Raw genomic sequence first — 17,405 nt, 5'->3', positions numbered from 1 at the left:
CGCCAAGTTTGAGAAGCCATGCTTTAACCAGGTCCATCAGCAACCCACCCAAATTCACTCTGTAGTATAATATTAGAAAATACTGCTGATTCTGGAATGAATACCTGACTGCAGAAGGCAGTGCAGACAGAACTTCTCTTTGATTACTTGGCTGACTAGATCCCTAGGTTGTGATTAAGCTGATCTTCAGTATTTTCATATTTTCTTCTTCCCTGTGGTCTTTTGAAATTCAGCTAACATCAAAGTAAACAAGAATCTAGAAATGACAATACTACATTTTGCTCTCTATGAGTGGGGAGAGGAGCTCCCAGTAGTTCTTGTGCCTGACTGTTCATTTGAATCACCTGGGATATTTAAACACACGGATGCATGGCCCTAACCTCAGAGATGTTGGCTCAGTTGGTCTAGAGCTGTGGTTCTGAATGCCTGACCTCTAGAACAACAGCTTTTATAACACTGTGGATTGCTTTAGAAATGCAAACTCTCAGGCCCCATCTCAGACCTACTGCATCAGAAACTAGGAAGGAGGGGGAGGGGGAGGTGGGGGCCAAAATCTGTATTTTAATAAGTGCTCCAGGGAATGATGGTCATGATGAAGTTTGAGACCCACTGGTCCAGGCAGGACACAGGTCCAGATGATTTTGAAAAGATCCACAGGTATTTCTGCTGGGCAGTCTGGGTAGAGGCTCCTGCATGACATAAATAGCACTGGCTTAGGGAGATAACACCTGCCCTTCACTGCAATGCTCTTCACTCCATGCTCTCCTGATGCCCATCCTCCAGGGGAAACAACGTGCTTTCCACTGGGGTGCGTATAAGAGCTCTTGCATTATATTGAAAAAATAGCAGGTTTGGTGTTGGTATATTCAGTCATTTTAACAAGGGCATTAGATCAGCAGTGAAGTCCATCTTACTATATGCTCAAACATTTGTCAATAAAATACCCCATCCATATCATCTCCCCATCAAATGAACTGACTTTCCTTCAAACCTAAAAGAGCCAGTTAACAGTGACTCCATGTAAAAATATAACCATCTTATTTGATTCAATAGGATAAAAGAGACCTGAATATGAAGCATCTACTTCACTTTGAAACAGGCCTTTGAGTCAAAATTTCATGCTCCATAGGGCATCCATCTCATCCTTCAAAGAGAACTTAATAGTTTAAAAAGCTCAGGGTTTTTATTTGTGCAATGATGACACTTAGAATTCTAGCTTTCATGAAGTCTCAGGATAGAAGCCTCTGGCAAGATATGTAATAAATGGGATCTTTATATGAACAGCAATTCATATTTTTACTTAAAGGAAGTTCCTATGCAATGACTAATGCTTCAAAGAGTGGATTACAGGCTAGTTGTTCTCTTCTTGTACAGCGTTTGTCAGGCCTGGGGGTAAGAAGTATCACTTACCTCTTTTGGAGCTCCAATGATGCTTCATAAGAAAGGGGCTAAGCCTACAGATCAGTTTATAGCTCTGACAGTGTCTGGTCATAAGTTACTGATGTGGCATAAAAGATCTACTAATAGCCTTAGACAAGAGAAGTTGAGACTGCAAGCATGTCTCTCTCATACATGCATCACAGTCAACAAGACATTCCACTTGTGGACAGCTCTGGACAGTCCAATGTGTCTACTGAGAGTTTACCTCGAGGGCAGTAGATGTCTGGAGCCCATCGGTTGCACTCATAATTGTCTGCTGCCTTTTCACAGGTGAAGCACTTAAATCCACCAGGATATGGTGTGGCTACAAAAAAAATCAAGAGAGAAGATTAATTTTTTAGATTGAGCATAAAAGCCTACATGGTGAAGTGAGATTTTTTTTAAAATTTTATTTGTATTTCTTATTTTCTTTTATTAAAAATAACAATAAAGGATTATTAGATCACAGATTATTTTCAGAGTCTGAAAGTGTTAACTGGCAACTAGCCCTATATTTGAGAATTTGTAAAATGCTGGACAAAACATAAAAAACAGCAATATAGCAGTGTGGAGCCTGTAGTTTTAGGTGTTATATAGAAATGCACATAGGAATTTTTTTTAATTATTTTTTTTTAAAGGATTATCAAAATAGCCTGACAGTTTCTCAAAAAACTAAACATGCATCATATGACTCAGCAACTGCACTCCTGGGCATCTATCTCTGAGAAATGAAAACATACATTCACACAAAAATCTGTACACAAATGTTCACAGCAACTGTATTTATAACACTGTCAAACTGGAAACAACCCAGATGTCCTTCGATGGGCGAAGGTTAAACAAACTGCAGTACATCCATACCATGGAACACTAGTCAGCAATAATAATGAATGTTAATATAGTCAACAACCTGGGTGAATTTCTAGGAAATTATCCTGAGTAAAAGAAGTCAATCCCCAAAAGTTATATACTGTACGATTCCATTTATGTAACATTCCATTTATGTAACATTTTTTACATGAGAAAAGTTTAGAAGTGGAGAAAAGATTAGTGGTGGCTAGGAGGCTGGGGATGAGAGGGGTAGGAGAGACATGGTGTGAATGAGGCCAACAGAAGGAATCTTTGTGCTACGAAAATTGTTTAGTGTCTAGACTTGGTGGTGGATCCACAAACCTACATGTGATAAAATTATGTAGAACTAAATACACAAAAACACTCATGCAAAAATACACAAATGAACATGACTAAAATGGGGGAAGTCTGAATAAAACTGGTGGATTACTGTATTAGCGTCAATAACCTGGTTGTGCTATTATTCTACAGCTTTTTAAAATGTTACCATTGGGGTAAACGGGCTAAAGTACACATGAAATCTCTACATATAATTTCTTATAAGTACTGATGTAGCTATAATAATCTCAGTAAAAATATCGATTAGCAAAGGGCACTCTAGATTTCCTATCATTGACTTTTATATGTCAACTTAAGTAGACATATTAACATGGCAAATATAAATACTAGGCTCAATCATTAAAACTTTATTGATGTTTGATCATTTCTTATCAACAGCATTTCTTTAGCTCAATCTAAAATTTTTATTGGACTGGACATGACATAATTAAGCATCCCGGGGGATAGTCAGTGTCAGCTAAGAGAAGAGTCTTTGTTGCTAAAATACATACTGCCTGTGCAGAGGTGACCCTCCTAATGGCCTGGGAGCCCATAGCCAATGTCAGGGGCAGCGTGCTCAGGGCATGGTGGGGGGTGAATGCACGGTGGATCCTAGCTCCAGCCTCAGGGATTCATGATTCCAGGAAGCTCTTCCTAGCCATCCCCTCCATTCCGCAGCCCTGAGCTGCCTCTTTCTGCCTTCTGAAGGGGCTGTCCTCTAGTACTTGTATTCTTTACCTTGCACTTGTGTTCAGGTGGGATGCACCCATGAGAGTCAGGCTCTTGGAGTGCACCACACACCAGGGTCTCCTTGGCACTTAAGGAAGAGGATCCACAAGGAATGTCAGGCCAGCCTGTCTCTGTCCTTGACCCTGATGTATTTTCATTTTCCCTGATGCTGCTTAGTTCTAATCATTTGCTTGCTTTGTTGCTTAGAGTTTTGCCTTTCATAGACAGAACTTGTGTGTGTGTGTGTGTGTCTGTTCTAATTTGTAAAACTACCTGGCCTCTTTGAAAGCTGCAAACACGCAAACACTTCATCTGCAGCAGCCAACTGTTCTTCCTCGCAGATGGCTGAGCCTGCATGTCCCACTGGCAGAAATAATCATCTCAGGGCAAATTGCTTTGCCCACATGGAACCAATTAAGTATATTATCAAAAATAAATGAAGGAGGAGGCAGCAGCTTAAGGCCAGAATTATGGGCCAGATATAACTTTGATTTTCACCTCGCCTAGAAGAGCTGCCAATCCTCGTACTTGCTTGCAATATTTCACAGAGCTGACTCTGACAATATCCAATAAGCTAACATGATCAAAAGTCATAAACTGTCTAAAAAAGACAGATAACTGGAACATTTAACAGGCCCATTTGAGAGTTCTATGTTCTTCCTAGTGACTGGTGACTGGTGACTCAAGTTCATAAGCAGAATGATTCTGAGAGCATGGGTTGTCTTAAAAAATGAGCAATGGAAGGCAGCCTAGTCATAGCCATCCAACCACTGCATTCCCAGAGAGAAAATTTCATTCTGGTTAAACATGCTCTCGCTATCATGTAATTACAATAAAGCAGAAGTCAACGTTTTGTAAAACTACACATAGAAAATTTTTCTATCTTTACATCCTACTGCCTAGATAGGTGGGTTACATTCAAGTTAAAAGATTCTGGTTTAGGTAAGTACACACCTAAAGAATTTAGAATAAATAGATTCTCATATTCCAAAAGGCATTCAATATTCTATGGACATTTTAATTAGATTTTTTTTATAGATACCATCATTAAAAACCATACAAAGTATTTTAGGAAATTATCCTGATTAGATACATTAAAAATAGTTTTGCTACCTACTTCAAGGTATTCAATATATAAAAAAGTGTAACAGAAAGAACTTTGTAAGATCTGAAGTAGAATTATTAAAGCAGGAGTTTTGAAAAAAAGATGCAAATTATTTGTCAAAGAAGAGCATTTCTCAAAAAATGATCATATTCACCAAGGTTTATGACTGCAAGTTAACCATAATACTTCAGCTTGCATGATTAATTCACTAGAGTATCCAATTTTATCTGTCTGTCACAGCAGCCAGTAAGATTTTTAGCTGGAATGCTGGATTAGTTATTCTTGGAAAGTTTCCCATCAAAGAGATAAATTAAGAACTTTGAACGAAGATTGATGATCCAGCCATTCCAAAAATAAACTTATTGAGAACCTAGCACTAGTAAGTTGTAGTGTTCCCAAATTTGGATTAATAGAGTCTTCAAAATTATCTTTTGCAAGACTAGTGACAATATTAAACACTGCCATTTCTTATACAAGTAGGCCTAGACTCTGAAATTAACTCAAAGTATATAAAACTTTAAACAGGAATATAAGCTAAAATACTTGGAAAGCAACAGACACTCTGTTTAAAATCATTTATCTCTGAATGTGTTTATCAGCATGGACCACTGACAATTAACCAAATGATCTCATTTTTGGTGAGCTTTATTTTTGAATCCACAACTTCATATCTGTGTGCATTCTCAACAATGACAGGCTAACATTTACTTTTAGGAACTTGTATTTATATCTTGGCAGGTAGTAGTGATCAGTGAATAATCAAATCCTTTTCGGTGACAAATCTCTGAAAACAGACTCAGCTTTCAGTCAATAATTACAACACAATACTATGTAATGGTTAAATTCCCCATCCTGGAAATATTTAGCTAAAAAGCAAGGTCTACAGATGAACAATTATATCTCCACTAACTTGCTAACTGATACTGCATCTGATAAAAAAGTTTTGTTTTCTTTTTTTTTTTTAAAAGGATGGAAAGAGGTTCCTAAGAGATGTGCTATTTTCTTCTTTGTTACTTCAAAGCATTACAAAGCAAGTAGGGTTTCAAATTGTTGTGGCCCCAGCTGCGAATGAATCTAATTTGGCTCTTGATCACAGAGTTAATAAGCTTAGTACTCTGTATTTCAGGGCATAAGTCCTTGGTCCCTCAAGAGAAGGTGATTGTAAAGAAAAAAAGAAAAGCCAAAGTGCCCAGTTACTCCCTGTAATATAATCTGTCCATTAACTCTCCTGGTCAGCCATAGTTCAACCGACCATAATTCATTTGTAAGGCATCAGGAAAGATTTCGTCTCTGTTTCCATCTCTTGGAAATTTCACCTGGAAAAAGGCCTTGAGTTACCAAAACCATGGTGAGGAGACAGTCTTGTTTTAAAACGTATGCTGATACATAATGTATCCAAACTTTTATTTTTCATTCTTGCTAAATTAATTTCCATTGTTTTTGGAAACTGGACACAAACACAAAATTTCTAGAAATCGAATAAACTGACCTTCTCTGTCCATTAGGCAACAACATGTTGTCAGTATAATTTTAATTCCATGAATATATTCCTGATAGAAATGCATTTCCTGGGACCTTTCTAGACAGTCTTCACACTCCCTACAATTTCCTAGGCAAGAATACTGGAGTGGGTAGCTATTCCTTTCTCCAGGGGATCTTCCCAACCCAGGGATGAACCCCAGTCTCCGGCATTGTAGTCAGATTCTTAATGTCTGAGCCACTAGGGAAGCCCTCTTGTAAAGTAGAACTATGAAAAATTTTCACTGGCTCACTATCTGGGCGTGAACAAGCCACCTGCAGAGATAGATCTCTTTGGTCCACACAATTAAGAAAAGCCACAGAATATGCAACCAGAGGAAAACTGGATTTCTCTGGAAAGGTTTCTATTACAAGGACAGAAAAGAAGCCAAGAACAGGCTGAAGTCACTTAGGATGTTAAATTCTGCTATCACGCATGAGGTCTAACAACCAAATAAGTAGCTCCATGTCTCTTAAAATGAACACCTGCTTTAAAGATTTTTATTAGGCTTGTGGTACTTTAATTAGGGGCTAGGAAGAAATTCATCATTTTTCACATGAAAAAGAAAAAACATATAAATGATGAAAAAGAATGTTATTGAGGACAGTGCCTTAAGTTTGAAAGCCATTAAGTTTATTTCTTTTAAAGGCTTAGAAACTTCAAAGATTAGGGAACCAGAGAGCAAAGCAGATTAGTCATGGGAGGCTGAACTTTGCCAACCCGTGTTCCAGTCCCACACCTTGTTATCTCTGAGGGCTCTTTGGGGTCTCGGAGAAATGAGTTCGTGTTTGTCTGGTGTAGAAAATGTGTGTCTTCTCACATCTCGAGTATCACTGCATTTCTCCTTGGGCAGATTCTGAGCAGTATCTAATATTAATGGAATCGGGCTCACTCACTGACCCCAAGAAAGCTATCTGTGCCTCCATCTACAAAGTGAGGCGATTATATTAATAATTCAAAATCAAAATAATCCCACACTTCCCTCATCTATTTTTTATTACCTATGTTCTACAGAAACCTGCTATTTGTGGAGAGATAGCTTTATCTAAACTCAGTCTACTAGGTGCTGCTCAAGGGCAGACGACCATGACCATTTAAAAATTCCAAACGTAAAAACAAGCAAACACACACTGAAAACTTCTGAAATAGTGCAGAGAAATGTGAAGTTAACTCTGCTTTAAAGTGTGCAGAATAAACCAAGTTCTGGCCAACTGGGAAACGTGGACAGGAACTTGAATCCAGCATGAACTTACATTCCTTGTGACCAGTTATGGAGACTCCGAAAGAGAACTCAGCCCAGAGCTGCGGGTGAATCAACATACAATGTAGCTGACGAACAACTGCCTCTGCCCTTCTCCATATTCCAAAATCACATCAGAAAACTCCATCACTTCTTTATCAGTCAGTTCAGTCGCTCAGTCGTGTCTGACTCTTTGTGACCCCATGGACTTTAGCATGTCAGACTTCCCTGTCCATCACCAACTCCTGGAGCCCACTCAAACTCATGTCCATCGTGTCGGTGATGCCATCCAACTACATCATTCTCTGTCGTCCCCTTCTCTTCCCGCCTTCAATCTTTCCAAGCAGCAGGGTCTTTCCCAATGAGTCAGTTCTTTTCATCAGGTGGCCAAAGAATTGGAGTTTCAGCTTTAGCATCAGTCCTTCCAATGGATATTCAGGACTGATTTCCTTTAGGATTGACAGGTTGGATCTCCCTGTAGTCCAAGGGACTCTCAAGAGTCTTCTCCAACACCACAGTTCAAAAGCATCAGTTCTTCCATGCTCAGCTTTCCTTATATGCCAACTCTCACATCCATTCACGACTACTTGAAAAACCATAGCTTTGACTAGATAGACCTTTGTTGGTAAAGTAAAGTCTCTGCTTTTTAATACACTGTCTAGGTTGGTCATAACTTTTCTTCCAAGGAGAAAGCATCTTTTAATTTCATGGTTTCAGTCACCATCTGCAGTGATTTTGGAACCCCCCAAAATAAAGTCTCTCACTGTTTTGATTGTTTCCCCATCTATTTCCCATGAAGTGATGGGACCAGATGCCACAATCTTAGGTTTCTGAAAGTTGAGTTTTAAGCCAGCTTTTTCACTCTCCTCTTTCACTTTCATCAAGAGGCTCTTTAGTTCTTCTTTGCTTTCTGACAGAAGGGCGGTATCATCTGCGTATCTGAGGTTACTGATATTTCTCCCAGCAATCTTGATTCCAGCTTGTGCTTCATCCAGCCTGGCATTTTGCAGGATGTACTCTGCATATAAGTTAAATAAGCAGAGTGACAATATGCAGCCTTGACATACCCCTTTCCCGATTTGGAATCAGTCCATTGTTCCACGTCCAGTTCTAACTGTTGCTTCCTGACCTGCATACAGATTTCTCAAGAGGCAGGTCAAGTGACCTGGTATTCCCATCTCTTGAAGAATTTTCCACAGTTTGTTGTGATCCACACAGTCAAAGGCTTTGGCATAGTCAATGAAGCAAAAGTAGATGTTTTTCTGGAACTCTCTTGCTTTTTTGGTGATTCAGTGGATGTTGGCAATTTGATCTCTGGTTCCTCTGCCTTTTATAAACCCAGCTTGAACATTTGAAAGTTCACAGTTCACATACTGTTGAAACCTGGCTTGGAGAATTTTAAGCATTACTTTGCTAGCGTGCGAGATGAGTGCAACTGTGCAGTACTTTGAACATTCTTTGGCATTGCCCCTTCTTTGGGGCTGGAATGAAAACTGACCTTTTCCAGTCCTGTGGCCATTGCTGAGTTTTCCAGATATGCTGGCATATTGAGTGCAGCACTTTCACAATATCATCTTTAGGATTTGAAATAGCTAAACTGGAATTCCATCACCTCCACTAGCTTTGTTCATAGTGATGCTTCCTGAGGCCCACTTGACTTCACATTCCAGGATGTGAGTGATCACACCATCGTGATTATCTGGGTCATGAAGATCTTTTTTGCATAGTTCTTCCGTGTATTTTCGCCACCTCTTCTTAATATCTTCTGCTTCTGTTAGGGCCATGCCATTTCTGTCCTTTATTGTGCCCATCTTTGCATGAAATGTTCCCTTGGTATCTCTAATTTTCTTGAAGAGATCTCTAATCTTTCCCATTCTATAATTTTCTTCTATTTCTTTGCAATGATCACTGAGGAAGCCTTTCTTATCTCTCCTTGCTATTCTTTGGAACTCTGCATTCAAATGGGTATATCTTTCTTTTTCTCCTTTGCCCTTAGCTTCGTTTTTTTTCTCAGCTATTTGTAAGGCCTCCTCAGACAACCATTTTGCCTTTTTGCATTTCCTTCTTTATAGTGAGCTCTTTTTAATCAGGCCATGGCTCTATTCAATTAGCATAGATCAGTTCCATTCAGTTCAGTCGCTCAGTCATGTCCGACTCTTTGCAACCCCACAGACTGCAGCACGCCAGGCCTCCCTGTCCATCATCAACTCCTGGAGTCTACTCAAACTCATGTCCATTGAAGTTGGTGATGCCTTCCAACTATCTCATCCTCTGTCGTCCCCTTCTCCTCCCACCTTCAATCTTTCCCTGCATCAGGGTCTTTTCAAATCAGTCAGTTCTTTGCATCAGGTAGCCAAAGTACTGGAGTTTCAGCTTCAGCAGCAGTCCTTCCAATGAATATTCAGGACTGATTTCCTTTAGGATGAACTGGTTGGTTCTCCTTGCAGCTCAAGGGACTCTCAAGAGTCTTGTCCAACACCACAGTTCAAAAGCATCAAGTAACATAGGTCATCTAACTGGAAATTTTCCATCAATTTCTAAACAGCATAGATGGTTGCCCCTCCTGTGTTATTCAAAGATCATCCTTCAAGGATCCCATTCTGAAACGGACTTTCCAAATATGGTCCCATTTGTGACTTCCTTGGTAGTCCAGTGGTTAAGAATCTGCCTTTCAGTGCAGGGGACACAGGTTTGATCCTTGGTCTGGGAAGATCCCACATGCTGTGGAGCAACTGAGCCCAAGGGCCACAACAACTGAGCCCGTGTTCCTAGAGCCCATGCTTTGCTATAATAGAAGCCACTGCAAAAAGAAGCCCAAGTTACAACGAAGAGTAGCCCCCCTTTGTCACAACTAGAGAAAACCCGCACACAGCAATAAGACCCAACACAACCAAAAATAAATAAACAGAGGTCCACCCAATACCAGTACTGGCACATCATACCACTGATGCAGAAGCAGCATGTGTGTTTGTCTGGTTCTTGATCACTTAAATCAACTCCTCTTAATTTTCCTTCCCACTCTGTGTGTACAATCACAGCCTCAGAGAAGGCCAGGCATGGGTCTGTTATGAGGCCCAGTGACTTCTGAATCTGTCACTGAAGCAAACAAAGAATCCCACAGAAGCTTTAAGTCCTGTAAATCAAACACAAGAGGCCGGAACCTAGGTTTTTTTTTTCACCAACTCCAATTTAAAAAAGCATGGCTGTGATCCCATGGACTGTAGCCTGTCAAGCTCCTCCGTCCATGGAATTCTCCAGGCAAGAATACTGGAATGAGTGGTCATTCCCTTCTCCAGGAAATCCCTAAGCCAGGGATTGAACCAGGGTCTCCTGCACTGCAGGCAAATTCTTTACCATCTGAGCCACTAGGGAGGCCCTTGGAAAAGATAACACATGCAACCCTAGAAAACAGAAAAACTAGCAAAGCACTCTCTTTTCATGAATGTTACTAAAATAAACTGCCTTGCAAAAACAAGCAGCCAGATAAGCTTTCCACACAATTAACCAGTAGACACCAGCCTATATTGGTGAGAACAATAAATCTAAAGAACTACTAGCTGCCAATCAAAAATATATTTGGAGTTAAAAAAATTAGTGCTGTATATTTAGCATTCTCAGTTTACTATCTGAGTCAATTACAATAGCATAAATAATAAGCATCTGATTTCATGTTATGTATGTACCTAGTACTTTACAAATATTCTTTCTAGTCCATAATACAATACTAAAGGGTATACATCATTCTAACCATGCTAGAAATGTAGAGATCAAACTTTAAAAGATTCGCCTAACATTTACTAAGCATTTACTATGACTCACAGGCTTCCCAGTGGCACTAGTGGTAAAGAACCTGCCTGCTAATGCAGGAGACGCAAGAGACATGGGTTCAATCCCTGGGTCAGGAAGGTCCACTGGAGGAGAAATAGCAACCCAGTCCAGTATTCTTGGCTGGAGAATCCCATGAACGCAGGAGCCTGGTGGGCTGCACAGAGTCGGACATGACTGAAGCGACTTAGCACACACACACATGGCTCACAGTGCTAAGTGCTTGTGTGTGTTCTTTTACTTACTCTTCACAAAGTTAGAGAATTTATTTCAAGTCAGAAGGCTATGAAGCAGCTGACTGAGGTGCTCACCCAAGGTCAGGTGGAGTCCAAGTCCCTGTGCATTCCTTGAACCATCTCTCATTTAACCAGAACATGAAGACATTAAATATTTTAACTATGTGGCATCAAAGGAGTCCAAGTGACTGCCTCTACCTTGCAGACTGCATGTTCCTCAAAAGCAAGGACTATGGTTGGTTTGCCTTTACATCTCTCATGCCTATCACATCATGACTTCTGACACACAGTACATGCTCAAAAGAGTTTGTCAAACAGAACATTTGAAAAGAGTGATACACCTTGAGGCAAATGCTAAAAGGTCAGCCCACAGACTAAATACCCACCTCTCATCACCACCAGTATTCTTGCGTGGAGAATTCCATGGACAGAGGAGCCTGGCTGGCTACCGTCCATGGGGTCACAAAGAGTCAGACAAGACTGAGCAACTAACACACACTCACCACCACACTGGCAATCCAGCAGAGGGTTAAGCAAATATAAAAGATGAGATAAATACAGAGGTGGTGACCAATAGAGGAAGCTAAGCTGCCGTGCTTCCCAAGGTGCGATTCTTAGAATATAGGCAGCAGCAGAATCACCTGAATTCTTGCTGAAAGCAAAAATCCACGGGGACCGCCCCAGATACATGCAGTCAGACACTCCGGGGAAGGGACCTGGGACACACATTATTCTGCACTCCGAAGATAACTCTTAAACACAGGAAACTGAAAGTGATAGGCAATAGGAAGTGGTGAGAGGCAATTATGCTGAAACTGAGAATTAGATGCACAGACAGGAAGGCCAGCTATTATCTTGCTTATAAAGGCCTGATCTTTTACCAACACCTTCCTCTGGGACTCGGTCATTTACTTTGATAACTAACTGAGACCTGGCACAGTCAGAGAGAAAAGGGTTCAGAATCAGAGCCATGGGTCAGGGAACAGAGCAAACAAGACTAACATTTGACTTAAAAACAAACACCCTGTAAAAGGGGGAGGTAAACACGCACAACATATTTTGGTAGCATGCACAATAGCTAACTCATGTCTGACTCTTTTGCAACTCCATGGACTGTAGCCCACCAGGCTCCTCTGTTTATGGGATTTTCCCGGCAAGAATTCTGGAGTGGGTTGCCATTTCCTCCTCCAGGGGATTTTCCTGACCCAAGGATCAAAACCTGCATCTCTTGCATCTCCTGCATCTCTTGCATTAGCCGGTGAGTTCTTTACCACGAGCGCCACCTGGGAAGCCCAGCACATCCACTCCCAACAATTTAGTCACCAGGTTTCCCCTACATGGAAGGCTGCCTACTCCTGGCCAGTTTTCAGCTTTCAAATCTTATTTGAAATCAGGTGACATTTCTGCAGCAAAGAGAAGGGAGTCTTACTTGAAGGGTGGAGGTAGATAATGTCTTTCACGGTGAAGTCCCGGGACTGGGCGGCTTTCAGACAGTCAGCCAGCAGACTGAGGAGCAGCAGCCAGGCCAGGGCGGGGCCAGCTTCCATGGCAGACCGAGGCTTCACTCATCCAGGGGACCTGGGAGCGGGGACTCCAGATGATGAAAGAGGATTTGCACCTGAAATACGAAGCCAGAGTCATCTCAGTGTCTAAATGGGGAAAGTCACAGAGACTCGGCCCAGCTTCTGCTGGCAGGATGAGCTGGGGAGAAACAGGGAGCCCAGGGCACAAGGATGTGGGTAGACAGGGAGAGAAACTTTATAGACTGTAATTTTAGAGCACTTAGAAAATTTCAACCCAAATCCATTCTTAATTAGGTTGCTAAAGCTCCACTGCTGGCAGTCCCTTCTAATATCCAGCAGAGATGGTATCAAGGGAGATTGAATTTTAATGAAATCCAGCTATTTTTGCCAGGAGGCCAGGGGATGGCTGCCAGAATCGACAATAAATAAGTCAGGTGCAGAAGCTCAGAAGCATTTCTTTGATAACAGCGAACGCCAGGGATAAGAGTACGGCCGTACTGGGTCATGCTGCCCATACAAACCTGTACAGGCTAGACTTTCAGATTAGAGGAGAAAAAAGATACGGAGGTAAATTGGCCTCCCCAGTGAACCAAAATGTGTCTTTATAGCTCAAAATCTCCTTCACATAACGAACATTATTGGCTGCTTACTGTTGAAGTCCTTAGTATGTATCAGCTGGTTCTCCTCATAACCCTATGAAATAGGCACTGTTACCATCCCACTGTGAGGTAACAAGTCCAGCAAATATATAGAGGAGTTGATTTAAACCCAGGCAGTCTGGTAAAGAACCTGCCTGCAAAGGCAGGAGACATACGATACCTAGATTCGATCCCTGGGTCGGAAAGATCCCCTGGAGGAAGGCATGGCAACCCACTCCAGTATTCATGCTGGGAAAATCCCACGAACAGAAGAGCCTGGTGGGTTACAGTCCACAGGGTCACAAAGAGTCAGACACAACTGAAGAGACTGAGCGCATGCCCAGTCTGGCCATTGAGACCACATTTAAAACTAGGTGATACTGTGTTCTTCCAAAGACTGATTCATGGTATGTAACAAAACCTGAAAAAATGAGATCAATGTGTTACTGTAACACTAAGCTATCATCATTCTACCCTTTATTTGGACTCTATTCTTTTCAATTAAATTGATGGCAGTAAAATCTTTATTTACTTACTTAGAGTACCATCATTTGAGCACCCATGCAATGGGTCAAGTTAGATATTCACTTTATTTTAAACTGGCTAAAAAAATAATTTGGACATTTTGTTTACAAATTCTGATACAAATATTCAATGACATTTTAAAAACAGCATAACAAAATAATCCTAAAGTTATTCTGCCAAAACAAACAGAAAACAAGAGTAAATATATTACAAATCAAAATCAATAAAAAAATCAATATGGATTTATCAGATATTAGAACACAGTACAGAGTAATATTAATCAGAACAGAATGAGAGAAAGCATAAAAATGAATTCAGAAAAATAGAACACTCTAGGGAACTCAGACATAGAACTATTTTTCAAAATCACAGAATAGGAAAATATTATATAATAGTATGATAACTTTCTTAAAAACTGTGAAAAAGATGAACTGACACCCAACAGCGCATGATACACTCAAATTAACTCCAAATGGATTGGTGTGTTATTTTGTTTTAAATAGATGAATTGCTAGAAAAGGGAATAGAACCCTTATCACCATGTAACAGCCTGATGATGCCAGCCTTGCCAATTTCACACTCACTACACCCTCTTCCATTTATAATTTGGTTCCCCCAAACAGGTTTGCATTCAGAAAGGGAAGGAGAGGCTCCTTCACTTCATAATGCGACTGCCAGGCACTGTGCTAGGCACTTGGTTAAATAGTGTGATGAGAAAACAAGTATCAAGGATTTCTTTCCCTCCATGAGTGACAGACACGTTTATCTCATCTTAAACGGGGGTAAGAGTACTTCCGTGTCCATGCTCTAGGTCGGGTGAGACAGCATCTGAGGGACAGATTCGCACAGCGCCCCCTGGACCCCCAGAAGGAATCGCACTGACACCAGTCTCCTGACAATCTGGGCTCCTCACAATCTGGGCTCACAATCTGGGATGGTGAGGAAAGCTTTCTGATTTTATTTTGAATAATTTAACATTAAATATCAACTAGTTGCCAATCTTAAGTTCTTTTTAATCTGAAACTTGATGTCAACACATACCAAACATTGCAAGTGGCTCATTTTCATTAAAGCATCTTTCAACCACAGTATTCCTTCCAGTTATTGATTTAAATTGTCTCCCTCTGCACAGTCCTTGCATAAGCATCAAGCATTACTTAATGTCATCTGAAATTAACCTTACTTCAACCTCTTTGGCATGGCTACTCAGCCAAGAGCCTTCATTTCACAGCTTGCATTGATCATGCGGGAGTAACACATAGAGGGGAAGAGTGAGACGCCTGAATTTGAAAGCTTACTCCAGTACTCTCTTGCTGTGCAACCTTAAGGGAGTTACTTAACAACTCTGTGCTCCAGTTTCCTCATCTGCAAAATGAGGATAATACTGCCAACCTTAAAACTGTACTATGCTGGCTCAGTGATAAGGAATCTGCCTGCCAGTGTAGGAGACATGGTTTGATTCCTGGTCCAGGAAGATTCCCACATGCCATGGAGCAACTAAGCCCCCCACACCACAACTCATGAGCCTGTGCTCTAGAGCCCAGGAGCCCGAGCTGCGGAGTCCACGTGCCAAAACTATTGACACCCATGCTCTGTAGAATCCCTGTTGCACATCAAGAGAAGCCACCACAGTGAGAAACCAGAGCACCGCAACTAGAGAGCAGCCCCTCCTCCCTCCAACTAGAGAAGAGCCCATACATGGACAAAGACCCAGCACAGTCAAAAATAAGTAAATAAATAAAATTATATTAAAAAGTGTACTACGAGTTGTCCTTAGAGAACAGACTTGGGTTTGCTAAGGGGGAGAGGGTCCTGGAAGGGATGGAGTGGGATGCTGGGGTTAGCAGATGTAAACTATTATATATAGAAAGGATAGAACAGCAAGAATGGGAGGAACAAACCCAAGACAATGAGGGTAAAGGAAAAAGAGAGAACAGGAGGGAGAAATAGACAGAGGTTAAGATGAAGCTAGAAAATATAAAGCAATGTGATCCTACGTTACTATGCTGCTCACCACTTCATAACAAGCCACAAAGAGATGATTCCAAGGAGCAGCTGCACTCCGTGTGGTCCATGGAGGAAGAAAGGAAGGAGAGTTTATCTGCCTGGTGCTGTTCTGTCTCTTGTCTCCCACTGACCAAGTTTCACTCCACAAAGAACTCACTCCTCGACATTTCAGCAGTCAGAGTGGAGGGTCAACCCCATGTGGATGCACCTCTGACCAAGAAAGAGAAAGAAGGCACCAGCCACAGGAATCTAAGGTAATACTCAAGGTTTGTCCCAAGTGCATGTGCTATTAATCCTTGTAAATGCCACAAGCTTTTGTTTCAGGGTTTGTTATTTTTGTTTAAAATGTTTTCTATTGAGATGAAATTCATATCACATAAGACTCATCATTTAAAAACAATACAATTTAGTGGGGGCTCTTAGTATGTTCATAGTATTGGGCTACCATCATCTAGTCTAGAATGTTTCCATCACCCCTGAAAGAAATATTGCACCCATTAGCAGTCATTCCCAATTCTCTCCTCTCCCCACTCCCTGGCAACTACTAAGCTACTTTTTATCACTATGGATTTGCTTATTGGGAACATTTCATGTAAATGGAATCATACAAGATATAGTCTTTTGTATCTGGCTTCTTTCACCTAGTATAATGTTTCCAAGGTTCATCCATGTTGTAATATGAATCAGTACATGATTCGTTTTTATTGCTGAGTAACATTTCACTTTTATACTACTCATCATTTGATAGACATTCGGATGTTTTCCACTTCTGGTCTATTTGTGACTAATGCTATTATTAACATTCATGTACATTTTTTGTATAAACATATGTTTTTATTTTTCTGGGTATATACTTAAGAGTGGAATTGCTAGATCTTATGGTAACTATGTTTGACCTTTTGAGGAACTGCCAAACGATTTTCCACTATGACTACACTATTTTACATTCCCATCAGTAAAATTTCTCTGCTTCTTCACTAACATTTACTTTCATCAAAACATTTTATTACAGCCACGTTAGTGAGTGTAAAGTGTACTGTGGCTTTGAGTTCCATTTCCCAAATGACTACTGAGTTGAACATATTTTCATGTGCTTACTGGTCATTTGCATATCTTCTTTGGAGTAATATTTATTCAAACACTTCGCACACTTTAAATTGAGTTATCTTTTTATTGGGGAGTTATAAGAGTTCTTTCTATATGCTAGACTCTGGACCCTTCTCAGATATATGATTTGCAACTGTTTTCTCCCTTTCTCTGTGTTGACTTTTCACTTTCTTGATGACATATTTTGATAAGCAAAAGTTTTAAATTTTGATAAAGACCACACATTGCTTTTTATAAACAGAGATTGTGTTCCCTTATACAAGTCAAGCGCAACACAGTGCAACACACAAAAAAGATGTGTGTATACAATGCACAGTAAAAGAGCTCATCTACTTTATAGTAGCCAGAGCTATTTTTTCACC

General features: G+C 40.6%; 1 protein-coding gene across 1 annotated transcript in view; it reads right to left on the bottom strand.

The window, feature by feature from the left end:
* The window catches only part of LYPD6 (LY6/PLAUR domain containing 6), a 126,940-nt gene that overhangs the window by 21,510 nt on the left and 88,025 nt on the right, over window positions 1-17,405 (bottom strand). The window contains exons 2-3 of the mRNA XM_043488257.1: window positions 12,673-12,861; window positions 1,646-1,744 (exon numbers count right to left, since the gene is read on the bottom strand). Of these exons, the coding sequence (XP_043344192.1) occupies window positions 1,646-1,744; window positions 12,673-12,790 (217 nt within the window). The 5' untranslated portion in view covers window positions 12,791-12,861. The remainder of the gene's footprint in view (window positions 1-1,645; window positions 1,745-12,672; window positions 12,862-17,405) is intronic.

The sequence above is a fragment of the Cervus canadensis genome, chromosome 15 (assembly GCF_019320065.1).
Source record: "Cervus canadensis isolate Bull #8, Minnesota chromosome 15, ASM1932006v1, whole genome shotgun sequence".
NCBI classification, from domain to species: Eukaryota; Metazoa; Chordata; class Mammalia; order Artiodactyla; family Cervidae; genus Cervus; species Cervus canadensis.
This window is presented reverse-complemented; position numbering and strand designations above follow the sequence as displayed.